Genomic DNA, 22,869 nt, shown 5'->3' on the forward strand with positions numbered 1-22,869 from the left:
CCGAATACATGCCATCAAACTCCAAAATTTCATTTATCAGCCTCTGGCACTCCTCCCTTGCCTCTTTCTCAACCAGCGCCTCACGCGATAGTATCTCGCCTCTCACACCTGACCAACCCAGCCCTTACAAAGCCGTAACTGGTATTTCACTCACAAATGGGTCTCCTGCAGCACCACCACATCAGCCCACAAGCCCTTCCAAGTGGGCGAAAACACTCAACTCCTTCACCGGCCCTCCCAATCCCCGCACATTTCACATTGCTAACCAATACAGGGGCCAGTCACCACCAACCCCCATTCGCCCCCCCCCAACCCCCATTCGCCCCCCCCCAATCCCCATTCGCCCCCCCCCCAACCCCCATTCGCCCCCCCCCCCAACCCCCATTCGCCCCCCCCGGCTCGTCCTCCCCAATGTCCTGTATATCAGCCATGTCCATTGCGAGGAATAATCTAATCTCCTCATTTAATTCCATTCAAGATGCCCCCCAGCCTTTGGCCAACCGCAGCACCTCCCCCACCAATCTCGCTCCCATTCATGAGCCAACTCCAGTTTGTTGGCGTGGTGGCCCCCACCAGAATGCTCATCCCCTGCATCCCAAAATAATTAACAAACCCTCCACACCAAAACCATCTCCTCACCTATCAAAACTCCCCCACTGCCAACTCAGTCCAAAACTGCCCCTCTCCTCCCCTCGACCCACCTGCATACCCTTTGCAGCCTGAAATCACCCCCAAGAGGAAAAGGCAACCCACAGCACAAAAACACAGCGAACAACATTAAACTTTAACGGTAACTAATGTACAAAGAAATTAATGGCCCGAACCGCAAAACATATCACCTCATCCCAACCACAATGCCAAAGACCTAGTGTCCTCAGTTCAACCGCATTCCTTCTGCCTTCACGAACACCTCCTCAGCCTCGCGGGTAGACCACCCTGAAGCTTACTCCACTCTTGAAAAGCCCTGACTTCTCGCAAGTTCCACCGTGACATTTTGGCATATATGAATACCACTACCTTCCCACCTCACTTCCCGATTCTGCTTGGCTCATCCCGTACCAGCCTTCCCGAACAGGCGCCGGAATGTGGCGACTAGGAGCTTTTCACTTGGCAGTAACTTCATTTGAAGCCTACTTGTGACAATAAGCGATTTTCATATTTTTTTCATCTCCTCTAGTAGCTGTGAAAGCAGACAACTACAGTTCATGTGAGCTCGTTCGTGGCTTCGACTGGAGCGACCGATATGCCCGATCCAAATCGAAGGGTGGGGGGAGGGGGATCCTCCTCCACCACTTTGCGAACATCTTTGCAAAATACTCTGTAAGCTTCAGGCCCTCCACACCTTCAGGCAGCCCCACGATCCTGAGGTTTTGCTGTTCTCAAGGTCCTCAACCTTGACCCTCAAGCCGGTATTTCTGTCCTCCACCTTCAGCAACTCTGCTTCCAGTGAGGCGAGCTGGTCATTGTGTCACGATAGTGGTTTCTCCACCCCTTTCAGCACCTCTGCGTGCTCCTGCACCGTCTCCGACATCTTTCCAAGAGCCTCCTTTATTGGGGCCAGCAACTCTTCCACCTTGCCACTCATCTCCTTCCCTTGCCACTCAAAATGTTTGGAAAATTGCCGCTCAAACTCCACTGCCATCACCCCAGCCAGCGTATCCATTGCAATGGGAGCAGCCAAACTGGGTGAGCTTGATCCCACCATCTTTCCTCCAACCACACACCGTACTGTTGTCAATTCTGCTAGTGGACTACCCTGACTCCCAATATACTTTCTTTGAGATTTAGACATCCTCTCGTGCCCACAACCCTATGAGGATCAGTCTATCCACAAACTCCCCCCATAAACTGTTAAAAGGGCCAAAAACCAAAGACTCTAACCTGATGTGCGACCTCCACCTCCATGTTTCCACCTGAAGTCCACTGTGCTCCTTATTTCAGTGTAATTAATAAAAACAGTTGTAACATTTGTCGGCAGTAACTCTATCCTAACAAATAACACCATAACCTTTCTGTTGCAGCTATGCTTAGATTTTTCTTCTTAGAATGGTACCAATTGCAATTTTTTTCTTTCTTTTCTTTCCAATTAAGGAGCAAATTAGATGGCCAATTCACCTACATTGCTCATCTTTGAGTTGTGGGGGTGAGACTCACGCAAACACGGGGAGAATGTGCTAACTCCACCCGGACAGTGACCCGGGGCCGGGATCGAACCCAGGTCCTTGGTGCCGTAATGCAGCAGTGCACTGCACCACCGTGCCACCCGGTTTTTAATAAACAAAGTTTCAAACAGCAACATATTTGAGCCTATTCCACTACGTTTGATCTGTATCTCAATTCCATTTATTCACATTTGTTCCAGCTGCTTTGATACAAACATTTTCTGTAAGCTCGGACAGAAGGTTCCACGCAGTGTGCTCACAAGTTACCTCAGATAGCTTAACCGTGCAAAAAATAAGGTCCCACATGTTCAAATGAACAGGCTGCAAAACAAAATAAAACTAGGGGGGGTTGTTACTTGATATCTTGACCTCAAAAAACCTTTAATCTGTCCTGAAAGTTCAAATGACCCAACACCCACAGTCTGTAGGGGAGGTTTCCACAAGACTTATTGTGAGTAACTGCTCAAGTTCTCTCCTAAATGACCTGGCTTAAAAATTAAAATTGTGTCCTCTTGTTCTGGATACCCTGAAGGTGAAAAGCCTTTTCTGCTTCTACTCTACTGAATTCCTTTATCATTTTAACACATCACTGAGATCACCCCTAACCTTAATGGAAGGCAATACAAAGTTGATGCAATCTATCCTAGTACCATTCTGGAAAATTTGTGTTGAACCCCCTCAAAAGACATCATCTCTGACATGTTGCCCAAAACTGGAAGAGATCTGACCAAGATGCTGTATGACTGAGCAACTCACTTTTTATATAACAATGTAAATGCATTGAAGCAGTTCAGAGAAGGTGGCACAGTGGCTAGCACTGCTACCTCACAGCATGAGGGACCTGGGTTCAATTCCGGCTTTGGGTGGCTGCCTGTGTGGAGTTTGCATGTTCTCCCCGTGAATGTATGGGTTTCCCCCGGGTTCCGGTTTCCTCCCAGTCTAAAGATGAGCAGGAGGTGGATTGGACATGATCAATGAGTGGGGTCAGGAGGATAGGATGGAAGAGTGGGCCGAGGCAAAATACTGTTTCGGAAGGTCTTGATGGGCCTAATGGCCGTCTCCTGAACTGTCGGGATTCTATAGATTCTAAGGTTCACTTGACTCATTCCAGAAATTAGGGTCTTATCTTGTGAAGAAAGGTTGAACTAAATGGGCCAATATCCAATGGAGTTTAGAAGAATGAAAGATGATTTTATTGAAACATGCAAGATCCTGAGGAGATTTGACAGAGTAGATACCGGCAACAGCTGCAAGGGAACACCACCACCTGGAAGCTGCCCTCCAAGTCACACACCATTCTGACTTGGAAACACATCACCGTTTTTTCGCTGGGTCAAAATCCTGGAACTCTCTCTTGAACAGAACTATGGGTATACTTACACTACATGGGCTGCAATGGTTCAATACGGCAGCTCACCACCACCTTCTCGAGGTCAATTCAGGAGAGGCATAAAATAGTGGCCTGGCCAGAGCTGCCCACATCTCATGGATATCTAAAAAAGGTCAACGAGTCAAGTGCTCGACAAGCTCCAACCAACAATCAAGTAACAATAAATGTACGATAATTTAGTTTCCTAATATGGTGTTTCTTGCAGGAAGAAATAGTTAAGTTATTATTTACAGTTCCAGCTATTGTTAAAATACATAAAAGCCATTATCCAAAGCTTATACTTCAGAGCATCCAAATCACCAAGAATATTTGTACTGGGAGATAAAATTTAGTTACAAAATATTTTTAAAAGTGACAAGAGTATACTTGATCCAAATCTTGGAACTGTCACTGATTTCAAGTAACCTTTCACAAACTGCAACCCTTTCCCAATGATTCACTGATACCTGCCCAGAACCCAAACGCAAGGTGAGCAAACACATGCAAATACTTAAGGCCCAGCGATTCCCTTTACCCGAGAGGGAATTCCTGTGTCATGGTTGACTCTGCATATGTTTTATTTAATTATATATTATTATTGGGTAAATATTGTCAGAGTTTCCCATCATGCAAATGGGAGAATTAATGTTTGCTAATTGTATTTGTGATTATTCGACCGTTAATATTTCAGGGAATTGAGGCAGAATTGTTAAGGTGGTTATTATTAAGCGCAATCTCATTAGTTTTTGTTTGAAAGGAGGAATACAGCATTGAGTCTTTACCACAATATTGATCAAGTTATAAAAATATTGCATTAAAATATTGCAGTTGAAACAAGGTGTATTAATGGCACTGGTTCATGCATCATGTCAAACGAAGGAAATGTTACCAGTCTTGCAAAGAAAAATAAAGCTCTGTAAAAATAACGGACTACAAAGTGTATTGATTTAACAGACCATTGGAAGAAAAATCGTTGCGTTACAAATACAAAATTGTCATCACAGTCCAGCAGAGCAAGGTGGTGAGTTGTTTTTACATAGTATGAAGCTGTAATTCAAATATGCATCTTTGGTGACAAATTCCACTGATTTGCCCCACTGCTGTGCTCTTCCATCCCCTTCTACAGAAAATGAAAATACTGATTTATGAAAACAAAAGCTAATTCTTCATTTCTGGAAACTTGGATAATTTTACCTAAGCAGCGCACTGCAGTACCAATCACCTATCTAGCAACCTCAGTGGTCCCATCACAAAATACAGTATAGAGGGAGAATACACGAGAAGACTTCTTTATTTTATCAACAGGCCAAAAGTAAAACCACAACTTTAAGGTTCAAAACGCGACTAATTTATGCAAGCCACAGGTGTATTTTCCGATAAAAATCAACAATTTTCTGAATAATCTCACATCAATACAACATACTGACACGTTTTAAAGATAGACAATGTAATTACTTCATTCTGTACTAATTTAGCAGGGCAGCAGGGTGCTGCAAGCCCCACGGTAGTTATTTACTTTGATACACCCACATGGCAGCTGGCAAGTTCACTGTGGATCTAGCTGACTGAAGTGCATATTGCCAAGTGTTGGAACCTGCCAGTCAAGACGGAATATATTTTTGCTTTAAGTAATAGTAACACACTGTAGGTGATGCTGCAGAAAGGACAAAACTTGAAGCAGAACACCCGGGTGAGACAACTTTCCTCCTTACAGAAGCATTGGCATCATGCAAGTTCAAGAATGGAAAATGTCCTATTTCATAAAAAGATCCATTTTATAAATATGACTCAAACCACAGGTGTTGAGTAGCAATGTGAATACACAGTGAAAATAGGGACGATTACAAGAAAATAGCCTCACTGAGGCTTCACAGTATGTTAAACCATAACCAGCCTGTATAATTTAACATTTTGTTTGCAACCTCCAGAAAATTTAGTCAAATGTGTTTATTTAAACAATCGGCAAATGCAGATTTTGAGACTTTGGCTATCCTGCTTGCATATTATATTTCAATAGCCTGAAATTTAAAATGACAGGGCCACGATAATGCGAAAAACAAGAAAACGTTACATCAGGATAATGTTGAAACATCTTTGAAAATCTATCCTGGGGAACATGTAGTCTCGTCAAAAGTATTATTAAAAAAAAAAGCCACAAAGACATGTTGAATTGATTTCTCAAGGTCCAGTCTGAGTTCAATCCTGCACCCTCATTTTCCTGAGGGAATTCAATTGATTTATCGATGCGCAGCATTGAAGTTAATGCAAACCTTAAAGGTTAAAGTGCGCTCAAGTGGTCCATTTCCTTCCAAAAACCAAACTGAGTTGATACAATTTCTGCTAAAGCAGAAGCAGAAAATAAAACGAATTAGTCTGATGCATCAGACATGCATCTAGGATCTGTTAAAATACAGCATAAATCTGCACTGATAATTCTGCTTTTTATGTACTCTGCTAAATATGTCTGCTTAATTTTACAATACATTTATAAAGAATACTCTGCATACTTGGAGCCACCTAATCCTGAAGATATAAAACTCCTGAGTATTTTATTTGGTTTCCCCACATCTCAGATCCATTAATTTTAATAGAAAACATCATGACATTTTACTAATGAAGACATAGAAGGTCTTACTCCTCCTGACTGACAGCTCCAAGAAACAGATTTTTATCACTGGAGTGAATCGGAGCCAAGATGGGCTGAGTCTACTGCCTCACATGTGAGATATTTTGCCAAGTAAGGGGTGTAACCTTGAGAGATCTGGTTTCTTGCAAGACCAGTGGTTTTTGATGTTGTCCAATCCATTGTTCGCAAGATGTACACTCTCAGCTTGAGTAAGAAAGAGTTAGGACACCTGACCAGACTCCAGGTTATCGCACGTGAAACCCCAAACAATTTTTCAATTTATAAAACTATGAGGAAAGGATACTTCACGCCAGGAATGATGACAGTGACCAATAGGTATCTTTTATGTTAAAACAAATGTTAATTTAAACACAGAACTAACCACATCATCAAATATAGCTTTACAATAACCAGTTCTTAAATAAAAGGAAACATCTGAACTTACTATCTACACCTGCCGCGATGTTCAAATTAAGCAACTCAATACAGTTCAAATGTCACTTAAAAATAAAGTTAACAATCCCGTTACATGCTTATCTGTGCAGACCTTTGGAGACCAATTCAGGAACCTGAAAATCCTTCCGTCTTTGTCAGACCCTTCTGCTCAGCCTAACAGCATTTGGCAAAACTACATATGACACAGACCTAGCTCCTCCCATTAATTACACCATCTGTATCTCACCAAGTTGTCCCATGACCTGCTTAGCTAGGACTAAACATAGTCCCTCAAATGATCTGTACCCCAGTGATTGTCCTGCAATCAAAACCATGTTCCATTCGCCAGCTCTCTGTAAATAAGTAAATGGTTAAAAGCAATGGTTGCCTCACCTTCAAAGACACCTTAATGACTGCTTTAGTTGAGACACAGCACACATTTTAAATCCAGGGTTTTAATGACATTACGGCCACAAAATGAAATAACATATGTATCAATTTCTACATTCATCACAACAGGACAAGCCCAGTCAGCCTCTCTAGCTTGCTCCACCATTCCATCAGATCACTGCTGTTTTTTAACTTCATCTGTTTACACTGGGCTTGTAACCGTGCGTACTACTGCCTAACAAAAATCTGATCAATCTCAATCTGAAATGTTTAATTGACCTTGCTTTTTCAGACAGAATTCCAGATTCCACTATTTTTATATGAAGACAGGCTTTCCAACATCACGCCTGAACAGCTGAACTCTAATGTTATTTTTCTTAAAACTCTCCACCTTAGGGAATTGTTTTTCTCCATCTAGCCTAGCACATCCTTTTAATCATCTTAAATATCTGAATTAGGTCACCCCCTTAATATTCTACATTCAAGGAAATGCAAGCTTTATCTCTACAACCTGTCCTCATAATTTTTCCCATAATTCTCAAGATAACCATAGATCATAGAATTTACAGCGCAGAAGGAGGTCATTCGGCCCATCGAGTGTGCACCGGCCCCTAGAAAGAGCACCCTTCTTAAGCCCATGCCTCCACCCTCATCCCTTAACCCAGTAACCCCACTAAACCTTTTTGACACGAAGGTGCAATTTAGCATGGCCAATCCACCGAGCCCGCACCTCTTTGGACTGTGGGAGGAAACAGATTGTCATCAAACATAGGTGATAAGCATAATGGATGGCTGTTTGATAGATTATTAACTTGGATCAGACTAAATGAGAAACAAAAACAGAAAATATTGGACAATCTCAGCAGGTCTGACAGCATCTGTGGAGAGAAAAGGGAGCGAACGTTTCGAGTCTGGATGACTCTTTGCCAAAGCCAGCCTCGAAACGTTAGCTCCCTTTTCTCTCCACCGATGCTGTCGGACCTGCTGAGGTTGTCCCGTACTTTTTGTTTCAGATTCCAGCATACTCAGTAAATTGCCTTTATCGACTTAATGAGAAGACTGGTTATTAGAAATACAGCTACAAAATACCTCTTGGTTGGACTGGAGAAGGTGGCCGAGTCCCTGTTGATGAAGGTGGTCCTGGAGGAGGTGACTGTGGCTTTTCAGCAGGTGGAGAAGCATCTCGCATACGGTTGATGACACTGTCAGAGAGCTGTTTGGAGAAAATAGCGAAATCCTGTTCAGATCAAGTTCCTAATTTTGTGAACCGAAATTAGCCAAAATATCTTTCACATAATAGTAAAATTAACAAAATATCACAAAGCATATTTTTTCATAAAACCTTTTAGCCGTTGATGACAGTCATGTTCTCAGAGATTTACTTTGTCTTTGGGTAGCAGAATAATTTCAGCAACAGAAATCTCATTTCATACCACACGTATGATCTGTGAGGTGTGGAGATATTTTTCACATCTCCACACTTGAGGTTCCTTAATGCAAAATTTTAGAGCAAATTTATGTTTTCAACATGTGATAAATATCTCCACTTGCAAGTGGTTTTATCGCTTCTGAATTTTCCAGTTAGCTTCTCTTGCAGAGATACAGTATGTCATATTTCACCGATAGCTCATTGATATGCTGTTGCTCATGCTAACCTGCTGTGGAAGCTTATCCCCCAATAGATATGAAGTGCAAACTTTCAAGAGAGGCAACTCAAGATTAACTTACAGAAATTTCAAAGCGGAATACACACACTTCTATTGCATGACTTGTAAAGTTGAGCAGATAATTCAAGAGTACAACCAAAACTCTTCTCAGTTTGATATGGCAGAAACTAATTTGAAACCGATTCATGACTTTTTCAGAATATCAGAATTTGAAAGTTAGTTTTTAATTAAGATGATCTACTATAAAATATGAGTTAAAGTGTTTTAAAAGTGAAGCTAAATTCAATAATCTTATCTGGAGGATGGGTGGCTTACGAATAGCATTCAGCTAATAATTCCACATGACAGTGTGCCACTTGGAGAGGCTGGTGGTTTACAACCAGATTGTTATTCATATTTCAAGCACATGGCACGTAGCTTTGAAATTCTTTTTTCAAGTCCACCTTGCAGTAACATGGCACCTTTAACTTGGCTTTTAAGGAGGTCTGAAAAAGGAAATGGGAGTTGGAGAGAATTTCACAGCATGGAACCCAAGTAGCTGAAGACATAATTGGCAATATCAGGCAAAGGGGGTTATTCAAATACAATTACAGCTTATAGATCAAGAAAAAAAATTGATTACTTAAGTTGAGAATGTGTTACTTCTGTACATGTGGGTCGTTGGTTTTTAACCTGGCCACATAGACAGCAGGACCACAAAGCCGTGACTATGATACACCCAACTTTGTAGCATGTTTTTCCTATCTACGCTCAAACACTGCAGATGAGACACACCAGAAACTGAAAATCAACGCTCAGTGTCTTTTGCAGGCTTGATAAACAATAAATTACTCAAACATAATATACAAATTCCTCTATGTACATTGTCCTTTTAGTATTGACTTTTTAAGCAAAAAGATCCACTGACCAAACCTTTGTTTTTTCATTTACCTCAAAATACTGATACCGTTGGGAGGACTGCAGACCAGAAAATATAACATTTACAATTGATTGCCACAAGGATTCATATTTTTAAACAATTAAAAATTAAAATAGACTAGTCGTCAAGAGAATCTTCATGCAGCAAATTTTCTTGTTGTTGGAAGGAACTTACACTGCAGATTCTCATGGAATAGAAGATGGTTAGCAAAAATCTAAATGTGTCTTTTGACCAGAAGCACGTAGAACCTGGGGAGAAAAGGGAACCTCTCTGTTTAGGATTACATTCTTGGGACGAAGAGGAATAACCCGAATCACTTAATTAGATGGCCGTTTTGGGTGGCGGTGGTTAGCACTGCTGCCTGCGGCGCTGAGGACCCGGGTTCGATCCTGGCCCCGGGTCACTATCTGTGTGGAGTTTGCACATTCGCCCCGTGTCTGTGTGAGTTTCACCTCCACAAATCAAAGATGTGCTGGTTAGGTGTATTGGCCATGCTAAATTGCCCATTAATTGGAAAAAATAACTCTAAATTTAAAAAAAAAAATTAGATGGCTGTTTTGTTAAAGCAAAAAAATAAATACATTCTTGCATAATATTTTTTAAAAAAGGATCATACGCGAGCAACCACTTAACACGATGCATGACAACACTTTTCAGATTGGCAAAATGACAACAGCAGTAATTGAATGCACAATCAGTTTGCATCTTGCTAAACTGGCTAACACATGGCAACAACATGAAAACCGGCTATAACAGACACAAATGGAAGGTTCAATGAGATCCTGTCCACTAGATCTGTAACAGAACTGCAGTGAATCAAAAGCAATAAATCCAAAAAGAACAGAAACAGAAAATGCTGGCATCTGTGAAGATAGAAAGGAAGTTAAGCATTCAGGTCTGTGACCTTTCATCAGAAATCCAGATTTCCAGAATCCAAAGTATTTTGCTTCTGTAAAAATGGAAGGATTTGTTTTTCACAGAAAGGTCCAATGGAGGGTGGAGATTATGTGATGTGAACACAGGAGAGGCTGCATTTCCGTGAGCTCCAGCTCTGCTCATGTTTAAATCATTATTTTTATCCTTGTTCACATTTTTTTGTCTTTTCTTGGTCTGCATGGTTCTTGCAATGCAAGAAGAGTTGTTGGTGAGTGTTTCAAGTTTACTTTAAAGGCTTTAATCCTTGTTCATTCATGGCTGTCAGAAATGGTTGGGATGGGGCCCTGTCTTTGGTGGCACAGTGAATTTTGGTAGTCATAGCGTTCACCGGCGGATAATGGCTGCCAGTGATGAAGTTAATCCAGAAGAATGGCCTGACCTCAAAACTTGTTTCAAGAGTTGCAAAATGTTTTTATGAAGGCAGCGGCAGCGCATGAAGAGGTTCTTGTGTCCGAGAGAACAATGTTCTTGGTGGGAGTCTGCCACCGCACGGTTTGAGGTCCTATTGCACGGCCTGTCGTCCAGCCTGAGAGGTGCAGCTGAAGACAAGTGGGAACTGGTGAGGAGTCCGACTGAACCTCGTGTCTCCGGTGAGATGGTGGAAGAGGTTCTCCGATGAGCAGAACCGGAGTGAGGTGAGGGGTGGACGGTGTTGGTGGTGAGGTTAGTTAAGTTCGAGGAAGGACCCATGCAGTCAGATCTAATCCTTTTCTTTTGGCTGCACTTATTCTTCTTCAGTCCCAGACGGACTGTGTTTTACCCTGTTAAGAAAAAAATTTGTCGAGCTCCCCTTTAAGAGGAATTTTGTTCGATATCTGGAATTAGGTCGCCCTCTGACTGCTCTTCTGCTGTCTGAACTCTTTATGGCGAGGTTGGCCTTAGTATCCTCTGGTAGGTCGTGCACCTTGCGGGGCGGTCTCTCTTGGGAGGTTTTCTTTAGATGCCTGGTTGTCCACGGAACAGGATGGGCTGAGCCTTGGGGGTTAAGGTGGGGTGGTGTTGCATAGGGTGGGTTATGGTCGTTCTGGGGGATAGTTCTTTCATTCTTTATTCTCTTGGTGACGCTGGGCTAGACCAGGCAGGGTGGTGGGTCATTATCCTGTTCCTCCTCAGGCGATGGGATGTAGGGATGGTGTGCGTGTGAGTTCCAGACGTGGGTGGTCCACATTTGGTGGAGGCATTGAGAGTAGGTCTGAAGGTAGAGCCCAGACATTATCCTTGGTTAATTCCTCCTGAGAGTTACGTGGGCCCACATGGCGATGGTTGGCCGGTCTTTGTTTTGTCATATTATGGTGCATCCGAGGGTTTAACTCCGACAGTTCTTGCTCTTCTTGTTCCTCATTTTTCTTTGGAACTGGGTGAGGTGTTAGGAGTGTTACCTATCTCCTTCTTAGTTTTCATGCCCTTGCGGGCTAGTGCCAATTGTGTTGGAAGGTGGGCCATGGAGGCACAGACAAACAGAGGTCGATTAAAACATATATATTTTTATTATCCTCCTTTTTCACATTTTCTCCCAAATTTACACCCACCAACAATAAACAATAAGCAGTAACGAATATAATGTCAATCCCCAGATCAACAACAACAATCCCACCCTTCTACCAACCCCCAAACTGCCCGGCTGTTAACATAAACAAATAACAAAAAGGAATCAGGAATCACCCATAGTCACCATAAACACACACAGTCCCCCTTCCCCCCCACTAATGTTCGATTTCATCCAATTCTTGAAAGTGCGTAATGAATAACGGCCATGAATTGTAGGACCCCTACAATCCTTCCCCTCAGTTTAAACTTAACCTTCTCAAGAATCAAGAATTCCAACAGGTCCCCCCGCCACGCCAGGGCACAGGGTGGCGAGGTTGCTCTCCATCCCAACAGGATCTGCCTTTGGGCGATCAACGAGGCAGAGGCTACAACATCTGCTTCCGCACCCGCTTCCAAACCCAGCTGATCCGACATCCCGAATAGGGCCTCCCGAGGGCCCAGGTCAAGTTTCACGTGCACCACCTTAGAGATTACCCTAAAAACCTCCTTCCACTAATCTTCCAGCTTTGGACAGGACCAAAACATATGAACGTGATTTGCGCCCTCCCCCTGCAACGTTCACATACATCTTCTACCCCCTCAAAGAGCTGGCTCACCCTCGCCCTTGAGGTGTGCTCTGTATACCACCTTTAGCTGTATTCGCCTCAACCTCGTGCACGAGGTGGAGGGGTTCACTCTCCGGTGCACCTCACACCAGAACCCCTTCTCCACACCCTCTCCCAACTTTTCCTCCCACTTTGCTTTCATCCCTTCCAGTGGTGCCTTCTCCTCTTCCAAAACAGACCCATAAACCGCTGACACTAGCCCCTTCTCCAGACCCCCTGTCGTCAGCACCTCCTCCAGCAATGAAGAGGCCGGCTCCACCGGGAAGTTCTGTATCTCCTTCCTGGCAAAATCTCGAACATGCATGTATCTAAACATTTTGCCCTGCTGCAGCCCATACTTCTCTCCCAGCTCCTTCAATCCTGCAAACCGACCCCCAAGAAACAAATCTTTTAGTGCTTTAATCCCCTTCTCCTCCTATTTCCGAAAATTTCCGTCCCACTTCCCTGGCTCAAATCTATGGTTCCCTCGAATCGGCATTTCCCTTGAGCCTGCCCCCAACCCGAAGTGTTGGCGAAACTGCCTCCAAATTTTCAATGAAGCTATTATTACTGGACTCCCTGAGTATTTCCCCATTGGGAGTGGCGCTGTTGCTAGCGACTTCAATCCCTACCCCCTACACAAATTGTCCTCCATTCTGACCCACTGGGAATCAACCCCTCTGACCCAGCTCCTCACCTTCTCCACATTCGCCACCCAGTATTAATAAATCAGGTTCGGGAGACCCAAACCCCCTGTTTGCCTTCCCCTCTGTAGCAGCACCTTTCTAACTCTGGCCACCTTCCCTCCCCATATGAATGAGGTAATCATTGCTTCAAACTCGCTAAAAATGCCTTTGGCAGGAAAATCGGCAGGCATTGGAAAATAAACAGAAATCGCGGCAACACATTCATTTTAACCGCCTGAACCCAACCGGCCAGTGACAGAGGTAAACCATCCCACCTTGCCAGATCAGCTTTCACTCTCCCCACCAAACTAAAAATGTTGTACCTACAGAGCCCTCCCCCCACTCCCGAGCAACCTGCATCCCCAGGTACCTAAAGTGAGTCCCTGCCCTACGGAATAGCAGCGCCCCCCCCCACCCGAGACGCCACAAAATACTCACTCTTGTCTAGATTTAATTTGTACCCTGAGAAAGACCCAAACACACAAAGCAGCTCCATTATTCCCCCGATTGACACACTTGATTCTGACACGTATAACAACAAGTTATCGGCATACAAGGACACCCTATGCTCTATTTCCCCCCCCTCCCCCCTCCGCACTATCCCTTTCCATACCCCCGAACTTCTTAACACAATGGCCAACGGCTCAATCGCGAGTGTAAACAGCAGGGGGGACATAAGACATCCCTGCCTAGTCCCACGGTGGAGAGAAAAATATCCCGAGCTGACGTTATTTGTGCAGGCACTCGCCCTCGGCTCCTTTTATAGTAGCTTTACCCAGCCCACTAAACCCAAACCACTCCAGAACTGCCATCAGGTACCCCCAGTCTACCCGGTCAAACGCTTTCTCGGCATCCAATGCCACAACCAACTCGGTTTCCTTCCCCTCCGTCGGTGCCATAACCACGTTCAATACCCTTCTAACGTTCAAAAAGAGCTGCCTCCCTCTCACGAACCCGGTCTGATCTTCACCTATCACCTTCGGGAGGCACTCCTCCAGCCTACCTGCCAGTATCTTCGCCAATACTTTTGCGTCCACGTTTTAAAGTGATATGGGCCTATACGACCCACACTCTGTCGGATCCTTATCTTTTTTAAGCAACAGGGAAATCGATGCCTGATCCGAAGGTTTGTGGAAACACCCCCTTCCCTATCGCCTCCTCAAACATCCCCAGGATCAGAGGTGCCAGCTTATCCTTGAATTTTTTAGAATATTCCACTGGAAACCCATCCGGCCCGGCCATCTTCCCCGACTGCCTCCTCCCAATCGCATCTTTTATCTTAGCTCCTGCTCCACTATAGCTCCTTCTAATGTAGCTCTGTCCCCCTCTCCTAACCTGGGGTACTCCAGCCCATCTAGAAATTCCTGCATCTCCCGGTCTCCCTCAGGTGGCTCTGACCTGCACAACCTCTCATAGAATTCTTCAGAGACCTTGTTAATCAGATCCGGAGCCACTACCAACTTCCCTGCCCTGTCCCGCACCTGAACAATTTCCCTTGCCGCCGCCTGCCATCCAATGCTGACCCGCTAACATATTCTCAATGCTCGTAAACTGACCCCTTGCTCGCCTCAGTTGGCATATCGCCTTCCTGGTAGATAGTCGGTCAAAGCTCACCTGTAGTTCCTTCCTCTTTTCCAACTTCGCTGGGTCGCCATCTTCTGCATAACTCTTATTTACCTCCAGCATCTCATCTATTACTCTCTGCTGCTCCAACCTCTCCATTTTGTCCACCCTGGCCTTAAATGAGATCACCTCACCCCTCACCACCGCCTTTCGAGCCTCACAAGCAATTGCCTTCAACACCTCACCCTTACAGCTGAAACCTACATATTCCTCAATTACTTTTTCAATTTTGTCACAGAATCCTCAGTCCCCCAACAGTTTCACATCTAACTTCCACCCTGGCTTCTGTACTACCCACTCCTCCAGTACCAGATCCACCCAATGCGGAGCATTATCTGATATGCAATTGCCGAGTACCCCTTAACCCCAGCCAGCAAAGCCTTCCCCACCATGACAAAGTCGATCCGCGGGTATACCTATGGACTGCCGAGAAAAATGAGTACTCCCGCTCCCTCGGGTGCCGAAGCCTCCAAGGGTCCACCCTCCCATTTCCACCATTAGCCCAGCCACTCCTTCACCCCCCCTTGATGGGACCAGCGAGCTGTCCAATCACCTGTCCAACCCCGGCCCCGCTGCCTCAGCTCCGGCCGGCAACCCGACACTCACGCGGGGTTCCTTGCCGGTTCCCAAACCGGCCGGGCTTGGCGCCCGGGATGGCCTCAAAGGCCGACAAAAATCGGGAGGAAGCGCGGAAAAACGGGGAAACCCCAGAAAGCACCGTAAACAGCGGACCTTTTTCAGCTCCTCTCGATGCTGCCGACCCATTCGCGAATGCCACCGGAAGTCAATAGAGGTCAATTTATGTTGGTTTTTGGGTGGCCAGACCGCCTTGTTTTGATGGTCTCAGTGGTCGGGGAGGGGGGGTCATAAATTCTTTTTTGGGGGGGGGGGGGGGGGGGGGGGGAAGAGGTGGCCTCTGCTCCGACGGTCCTTCCACCCTGATTTGGGTTTCCCTCCTGTCGCTCTGACTGGGACCAGGCTATTTTCCTCTTGAATCTTGACCCCAAGGCTGCCTTTTGCCCTGTTGGGGACGATGTTGGTGGTTCGATTATCTGTTTTATCCTTGGTTCTGGGAGTTGGGGTTTGATTCTTCTCTCTTCGCTGTTGCTCTTGCTCTATTTTTACTTTCTCTGTGGGAGTCCATGGATTGTTAACAGGGAGCTGGTTGTGCCCAGTCCTCTCCTTGAATTTGTCTGTTTTTTGCCATGTCGAACGTGAGTTCCAGTGTGGGGAAGAGTTCAAATTGCTCTGTAAGAGTTAGCGAATTCCCCTTCATACTGGAGCTCTCGGGTATTGTTTTCTTCTTGTCATTCTTTTTTTTAAGCTATGGGTATTAGGTAGGACTAAATTGTTGCCTGTATCCTGCTCGGGCGCAGACGGGTCATTTATCAGGGGAGCGTATTGGGGATTTTGTCCGTGATCCATCCGGTCTTGTTGTTCCTAACGCTATAACAACTGCTGTTTTGGGCTATACCTGTTGTACATTGACACCTGTAGCTGCCTTTTTTGCTATTGCTTGTTTTGTGCTCTTTTGTCTAAAAATTTAGAAAACTCCAATAAAGAGACATTTAAAAAATAAGGACCAACAGAAGTCAACTGATGCCCCTCTTCAATATCATAATAAAGCAATCATAAATGGTGTGCATCTGACACTGGATGAGAACAAGACTGCAATCAGCTGCAATGTCATCTGCCGTTCGATAATCTGTCAGCACTCACTGCCAAGATTGACAGGTGAAAAATGGCCAGATGAGCAAAATGCTTGAGATTGATGACCACTTGTGGAACTGTGTCACAGAATGCAAACAAATGTCTTTCAGAGGGCAGAGGAAATTAATTCAAAAATGGTCATATATTCAATATAATTATAAGCCATAGTAAAATTTAATACATTCTTAAAAATTAGAAAAATATAAGGACTTACATTCATATTATGTCTTTCATAACCACAGTTTCTCTGAAGCATTTTGCAGTCAATGAAGTACTGTCCATAAGACCATGAGACATAGGAGCAGAATTAGGCCACTCGGCCCATCGAGTCTGCTCCGCCATTCAATCGTGGCTGATATTTTCTCAGCCCCATTCTCCTGCCTTCTCCCCATAACCCCTGATCCCCATATTAATCAATAACCTATCTATCTCTGTCTTAAAGGATCGTCCCTTTAGTCTGAGATGGTGTCCTCTGGTTCTAGTTTTTCCTACATGTAAATATCCTCTCCACGTCCACTCGATCCAGGCAGTATCCTCACAGTATCCTGTAAGTTTCAATAAGATCCCCGCTCATCCTTCTAAACTCGGAGTACAGACCCAGAGTCCTCAAACGTTCCTCATACGACAAGTTCTTCATTCCAGGGATCATTCTTTTGAACCTCCTCTGGATCCTTTCCAAGGCCAGCACATCATTCCTTAGATACGGGGCCCAAAACTGCTCACAATACTCCAAATGGGGTATGACCAGAGCCTTATACAGCCTCAGAAGTGCATCCCTGGTCTTATATTCTAGGCCTCTTGACATGAATGCTAACATTGCATTTGCCTTCTTAACTGCCGACTGGACCTGCACATTAACCTTAAGAGTATCATGAATAAGGACTCCCAAGTCCCTTTGTGCTTCTGATTTCCTAATCATTTCCCCATTTAGAAAATAGTTTATGCCTACATTCCTCCTTCCAAAGTGCATAACCTTACACTTTTCCATATTGTATTTCATTTGCCACTTCATTGCCCACTCTCCTAGCTTGTCCAAGTCCTTCTGCAGCCCCCTTGCTTCCTCAATACTACCTGTCTCTCTGCAGATCTTTGGAATATCTGAAAACTTAGCAAGTGCCTTCAGTTCCTTCTTCCAGATCATTAATGTATATTGTGAAAAGTTGTGGTCCCAGCACAGACCCCTGAAGCACACCACTAGACACGGGCTGCCATCCTGAAAAATACCCCTCTTTCCCCACTCTCTGCCTTCTGCCAGTCAGCCAATCCTCTATCCATGCCAGGACCGTACCCTTAACACCATGGGCTTTAAACTTATTTAACAGTCTCCTATGTGGCACCTTGTCAAAGACCTTCTGGAAATCTAAATAAATCACGTCCACTGGTTCTCCTTTGTCTAACTTTCTTGTTACCTCCTCAAAGAACTCAAACAGATGTCAGACACGACCAACCTTTGACAAAGCCGTGCTGACTCAGTCATATTTTACTATGCACTTCCAAGTACTTTGCGATCTCATCTTTAATAACAGACTCTAAAATCTGACCAATGACCGAAGTCAGGCTAACCGGCCTATAATTTCCCATCTTCTGCCTCCCTCCCTTCTTAAGCAGTGGTGTTACATTAGCCACTTTCCAGTCCTCTGGGACCCTTCCTGTCTCCAGTGATTCCTGAAAGATCATCACCAATGCCTCCACAATTTCCACAGCTATCTCTTTTAGGACCCTGGGGTGTAGTCCATCTGGTCCAGGTGACTTATGCACCTTCAGACCTTTCAGTTTCCCCAGAACCTTCTCCTCAGTAATGGTCACTGCATTCACTTCTGCCCCCTGGTTCTCCTGGAGCTCTGGCATCCCACTGGTGTCTTCCACCATGAAGACTGATGTAAAGTAACTATTCAGTTCGTCTGCCATTTCTTTGTTTCCTATTATTACTTCTCCAGCCACATTTTCCTTGTGGTCCAGTGTCTATTTTTGCCTCTCTCTTAGCTTTTATATATTAAAAAGCACTCTTCCTATCTTCCTTTATATTACTAGCTAGCTTGCACTCATACTTCATCTTCTCCCCCCTTACTGCTTTTTGAGTTGTCCTCTGCTCACTTTTAAAGGCTTCCCAATCTTCTGGCTACCCACTAATTCTCGCCACTTTGTATGCTTTTTCTTTAGCTTTTATGCTGTCCTTGACATCCCTCGTCAGCCATGGATGCCTTGGCCTCCACTTAGCATAATTTCTCCTCCTTGGGATGAATTTCTGTTGTGCCTCCCTGATAATCCCCAAACCCCTGCCATTGCTGTTCCACATCTTCCCTGCTAGGCTTATTTTCCAATGAACTCTGGCCAGCTCCTCCCTCACGTCTTTGCAGTTACCCTTATTTAATTGTAATACCGTTACATCTGATTGCAGCTTCTCCCTCTCAAACTGCAGGGTAACTTCTATCATATTGTGGTCACTGCTCCCTAAGGGTTCCTTCACCTTAAGTTCCCTAATCAAGTCTGCCTCATTACACATCACCAAATCCAGAATTGCCTGTTCCATAGTAGGCTCTGTCACAAGCTGCTCCAAAAAAACATCTCTTAGACATTCCACAAATTTATTTTCTAGGGATCCACTACCAACCTGATTTTCCCCGTCCACCTGCATATTGAAGTCCCCAATGATTATTGTAATATTGCCTTTTTTACAAGCCTCGTCTATCTCCTGATTTATTTTCTGCCCCACATCCTGAATACTGCTTGGGGGCCTGGACATAACTCCGATCAGGGTCTTTTCACCTTTGCGATTCCTCAACTCTACCACAGAGATTCTAAGCCTTCTGATCCTATATCGCTCCTTGCTATCGATTTAACTTCATTCCTTACTAACAATGTAACCCTGCCTCCTTTGCCCATCTGCCTGCCTTTCGATAGGACATATATCCTTGGATATTTAGATCCCAGCCCTGATCCCCTTGCAGCCACGTCTCTGTGATGCCCACAACATCGTACCAGCCAATTTCAATGTGCGCAACAAGCTCATTTACCTTGTTCGTATACTGCGTGCATTTAGGTACAACATCCTCAATCCTGCATTGACCACCTCTTTTTTCACACTCTCCTCCGTCACTGTACCCTGTACTGTGGCCCTTTTTGATTTTTGACTATGGTTTTTCTGCCTTACACTTTCCCCCTCACTGATTTTTGTTTCTGGCCCCATTTTACTTCCCTCCAACTTCCTGCATCGGTTCCCACACCCCTGCCACATTAGTTTAAACCCTCCCCAACAGCACTAGCTAACCCGCCCCCCCCCCCCCCCCCCCCCCCCCCCCAGGACATCGGTTCCAGTCCTGCCCAGGTGCAGACCGTCCGGTTGGTACTGGTCCCACCTTCCCCAGAACTGGTTCCAATGGCCCAAGATGTTTGAAGAAAATAAAGATGAAAGAATTGGATAAAGGGGAGTTGATAAGGGTTCAGCTGCTTGGAGGGTTTTTTGATATGCAGATTAGCTCAGCAGGGGAACAGATAATTACTTCAGTGAAGTGGAGAACACTAGAGTATAGAATAGCAGGACTTAAAACTACGAATGTGTATCACACTTAGGTGATAAAAACATGACTTTGAAGACTAGTTGTTTAGATAGGACAAGGTCAAAAGGGACAAAAGATATATCAGTGGCACAGCGGATGAGCACCTAAGATCATTGTCATGTCCAGCTGTAAACAGAAGTTCTCCCGAAAGCAAACTTCAGGCTGAAAAAACTGTTTTGAAAACCTCAAGGATTCTACGTTGAATCAGAAGGAGGGCTTCCAAAAATAAAAATACAAATCATGTGTGCTAACTGTTTGCTGGGTTTGGCTCATCGAGGTAAACATTATGGAATGTTGTTTTGGGAAAAGGGACATATTCAGAGTTGAACAATGTAGCTAGATGAGAAATGGAATTAATTCAAGTACACTGTGTGTGTAGCCTTTGTTGTAGTTAAATTTGTTTTGTATTGTGGCCTTTCTTGTTGAGCATTTTACAGTTTAATAAACATTATTGTCTTTGGATGGTTACAACAAGACTGGACCATTCCTCACTGTTCTGCATTTCTTACCTCACATTATTCCAAATTGTAAAATAAACAATTAAAAACCTGTGTTCTAAGTTACCCTTCTGAGTTGAGATACCCTGGCATCTAAACTAAGTGGGGCTCTCAAGAGTACTTTCCTGAAATGTAGGCATTACTGTAATATAAGAAATGTAGTGTACGTTTGCATACAGAGAGATCCCACAAATAAGATTAGTGAGATAAGGGACAGATATTTGAAAGAAAAGACAAGAAAAACTAGTTTGACATTAATGGGTCAAACTCTAATTACAGCATCCAACTCAATTTTTTATGTTTCTTACTACTTATGACTGTTATCTTGCAATTATTCCAAACATTCGTTGCTCAGTGAATAAATTCTTTGCGACATTCATGTGAAATTCAAACGGGAAAGTAAAGTTATGTCCTCTGACCCTATTTTCCTGGTTTAATTTGAAGTCATATTTCAATTATCTAACTACAGTTGCCTTCTGCCGAGATTATTGATCTTGAAAATCTCCAAAATACTAAAACTGCAAATGTTGGAAACCTGAATTAAAGGAGAGTTTAGAACTACGAACATACGAAATAAAGCAGCAGTATGCCATTTGGCCGCTCAAGCCTGCTCTGCCATTCATTAAGATCATGGCTAATCTGGCGTTCCACATTCTCCATCTACCCCTACATGCCCTACAAGAACCTACCTACTCTGCCGTAAAAATGTTTAGTGTTCCCGTTTCCACCGCCTGGAGTGTTTCAAAGTCGCACAAGCCTCAGAGAAAAAAATTCTCCTCATCTCTGTTCGAGAACGGTTTCCCCGAATTATAAAAGTGTCCCCTCATTCTGAACTCAACCACAAGTGGAAACATCCCTTCAAAGTCCTTTTTGTCAATATCATTCAGGATCTTGGATAGTTCAATCAGGTCACTCTGCACTCTTCTAAACTCTGGTCGAAACTAGCCCAGTCTTTCCACTCTATCCTATTAAGGCATCCTGCTCATTCCATGTATCAATCTAGTAAACCTCCTCTGAACCGCTTCCATTGCATTTACATCCTTACTTAAATAAGGAGTCCAAAACTGCACACAGTATTCATGATGCTGTCTTTACCCTCTATAAGTGAAGCATAGCATCCTTACTTTTCTGTTCAATTCCCCTCGTAGTAAAATAGCATTCCGTATGGACGGCATGATAGCACAGTGGTTAGCACTGTTGCTTCACAGCGTCAGGGACCCGGGTTCGATTCCCGGCTTGGATCACTGACTGTGCGGAGTCTGCATGTTCTCCCAGTGTCTGCGTGGGTTTCCTCCGGGTGCTTCGGTTTCCTCACACAAGTCCCGAAAGACGTGCCGTCAGCAGATTTGGACATTCTGAATTCTCCCTCTGTGTATTCGGAACAGGCGCTGAAGTGTGGTGACGAGGGGATTTTCACAGTAACTTCATTGCAGTGTTAATGTAAGCCTACTTGTGGACAATAATAAAGATTATTATCCTTCTTGATTGCACGCTGCACTAACCTTTTGTGACTCGTGCACAAGAACACCTAAATCCCTCTGCACCTCAGCATTCTGCAGCCGTTTTCCATTTAAGTTATCCTCAGCGTTTTTACTCTTCCTGATAAGAGAACGTTACACTTTCCCACATTATATGACAGAGCAGGTTGGTCAGTATGCATGGGAAAAAAGGCACAATTTACTTTGAGTATAGGGTAAACGAAGGTCAAATGAGAGTGAGAAACATGAGATAATTACATTTCAGCAGAGAAAATGGTGTAAATTTAAGGGACGCAAAGCGACGACCTACATCAAAGGGTTTGAAAAGAACTATTTGCAGCACTAGCAGTTGCACAGGTATTGACTTTGCAGAATTCCCCAGATTTTGGTATGGTCCCAGCAGATCGTAAAGTCATTGGTGTAACTGCATTATTCAAGAAAAGAGAAAGGAATTACAGGCCAGTTAAATTATTCGTTGGGAAAATACTGGACTCTTTTTTAAGTAAGTCTTAGTGGTGCACTGAGAGCCAATGTGATAATATAAAAAGGAAAAAGACAATTCTTTTCAAGATTTGTTCGAGAATGTGATTCGTATGGTAGGTAAATGGATAAATATCGGATGAGGTGCCATACAATGAGGTGCCACACATAAGATTAGTGTGCAAGATGAGGGTTCATGGAA

The 22,869-nt window shown here is 44.1% G+C and overlaps 1 protein-coding gene across 1 annotated transcript in view; it reads right to left on the reverse strand.

Annotated features, from left to right (window-relative positions):
- chchd3a (coiled-coil-helix-coiled-coil-helix domain containing 3a) overlaps window positions 1–22,869 on the reverse strand; it is a 344,371-nt gene that overhangs the window by 306,588 nt on the left and 14,914 nt on the right. Inside the window, exon 2 of the mRNA XM_072471116.1 lies at window positions 8,072–8,195. Within this exon, the coding sequence (XP_072327217.1) occupies window positions 8,072–8,195 (124 nt within the window). The remainder of the gene's footprint in view (window positions 1–8,071; window positions 8,196–22,869) is intronic.

Source organism: Scyliorhinus torazame, chromosome 13 (assembly GCF_047496885.1).
Source record: "Scyliorhinus torazame isolate Kashiwa2021f chromosome 13, sScyTor2.1, whole genome shotgun sequence".
In the NCBI taxonomy this organism is placed as follows: Eukaryota; Metazoa; Chordata; class Chondrichthyes; order Carcharhiniformes; family Scyliorhinidae; genus Scyliorhinus; species Scyliorhinus torazame.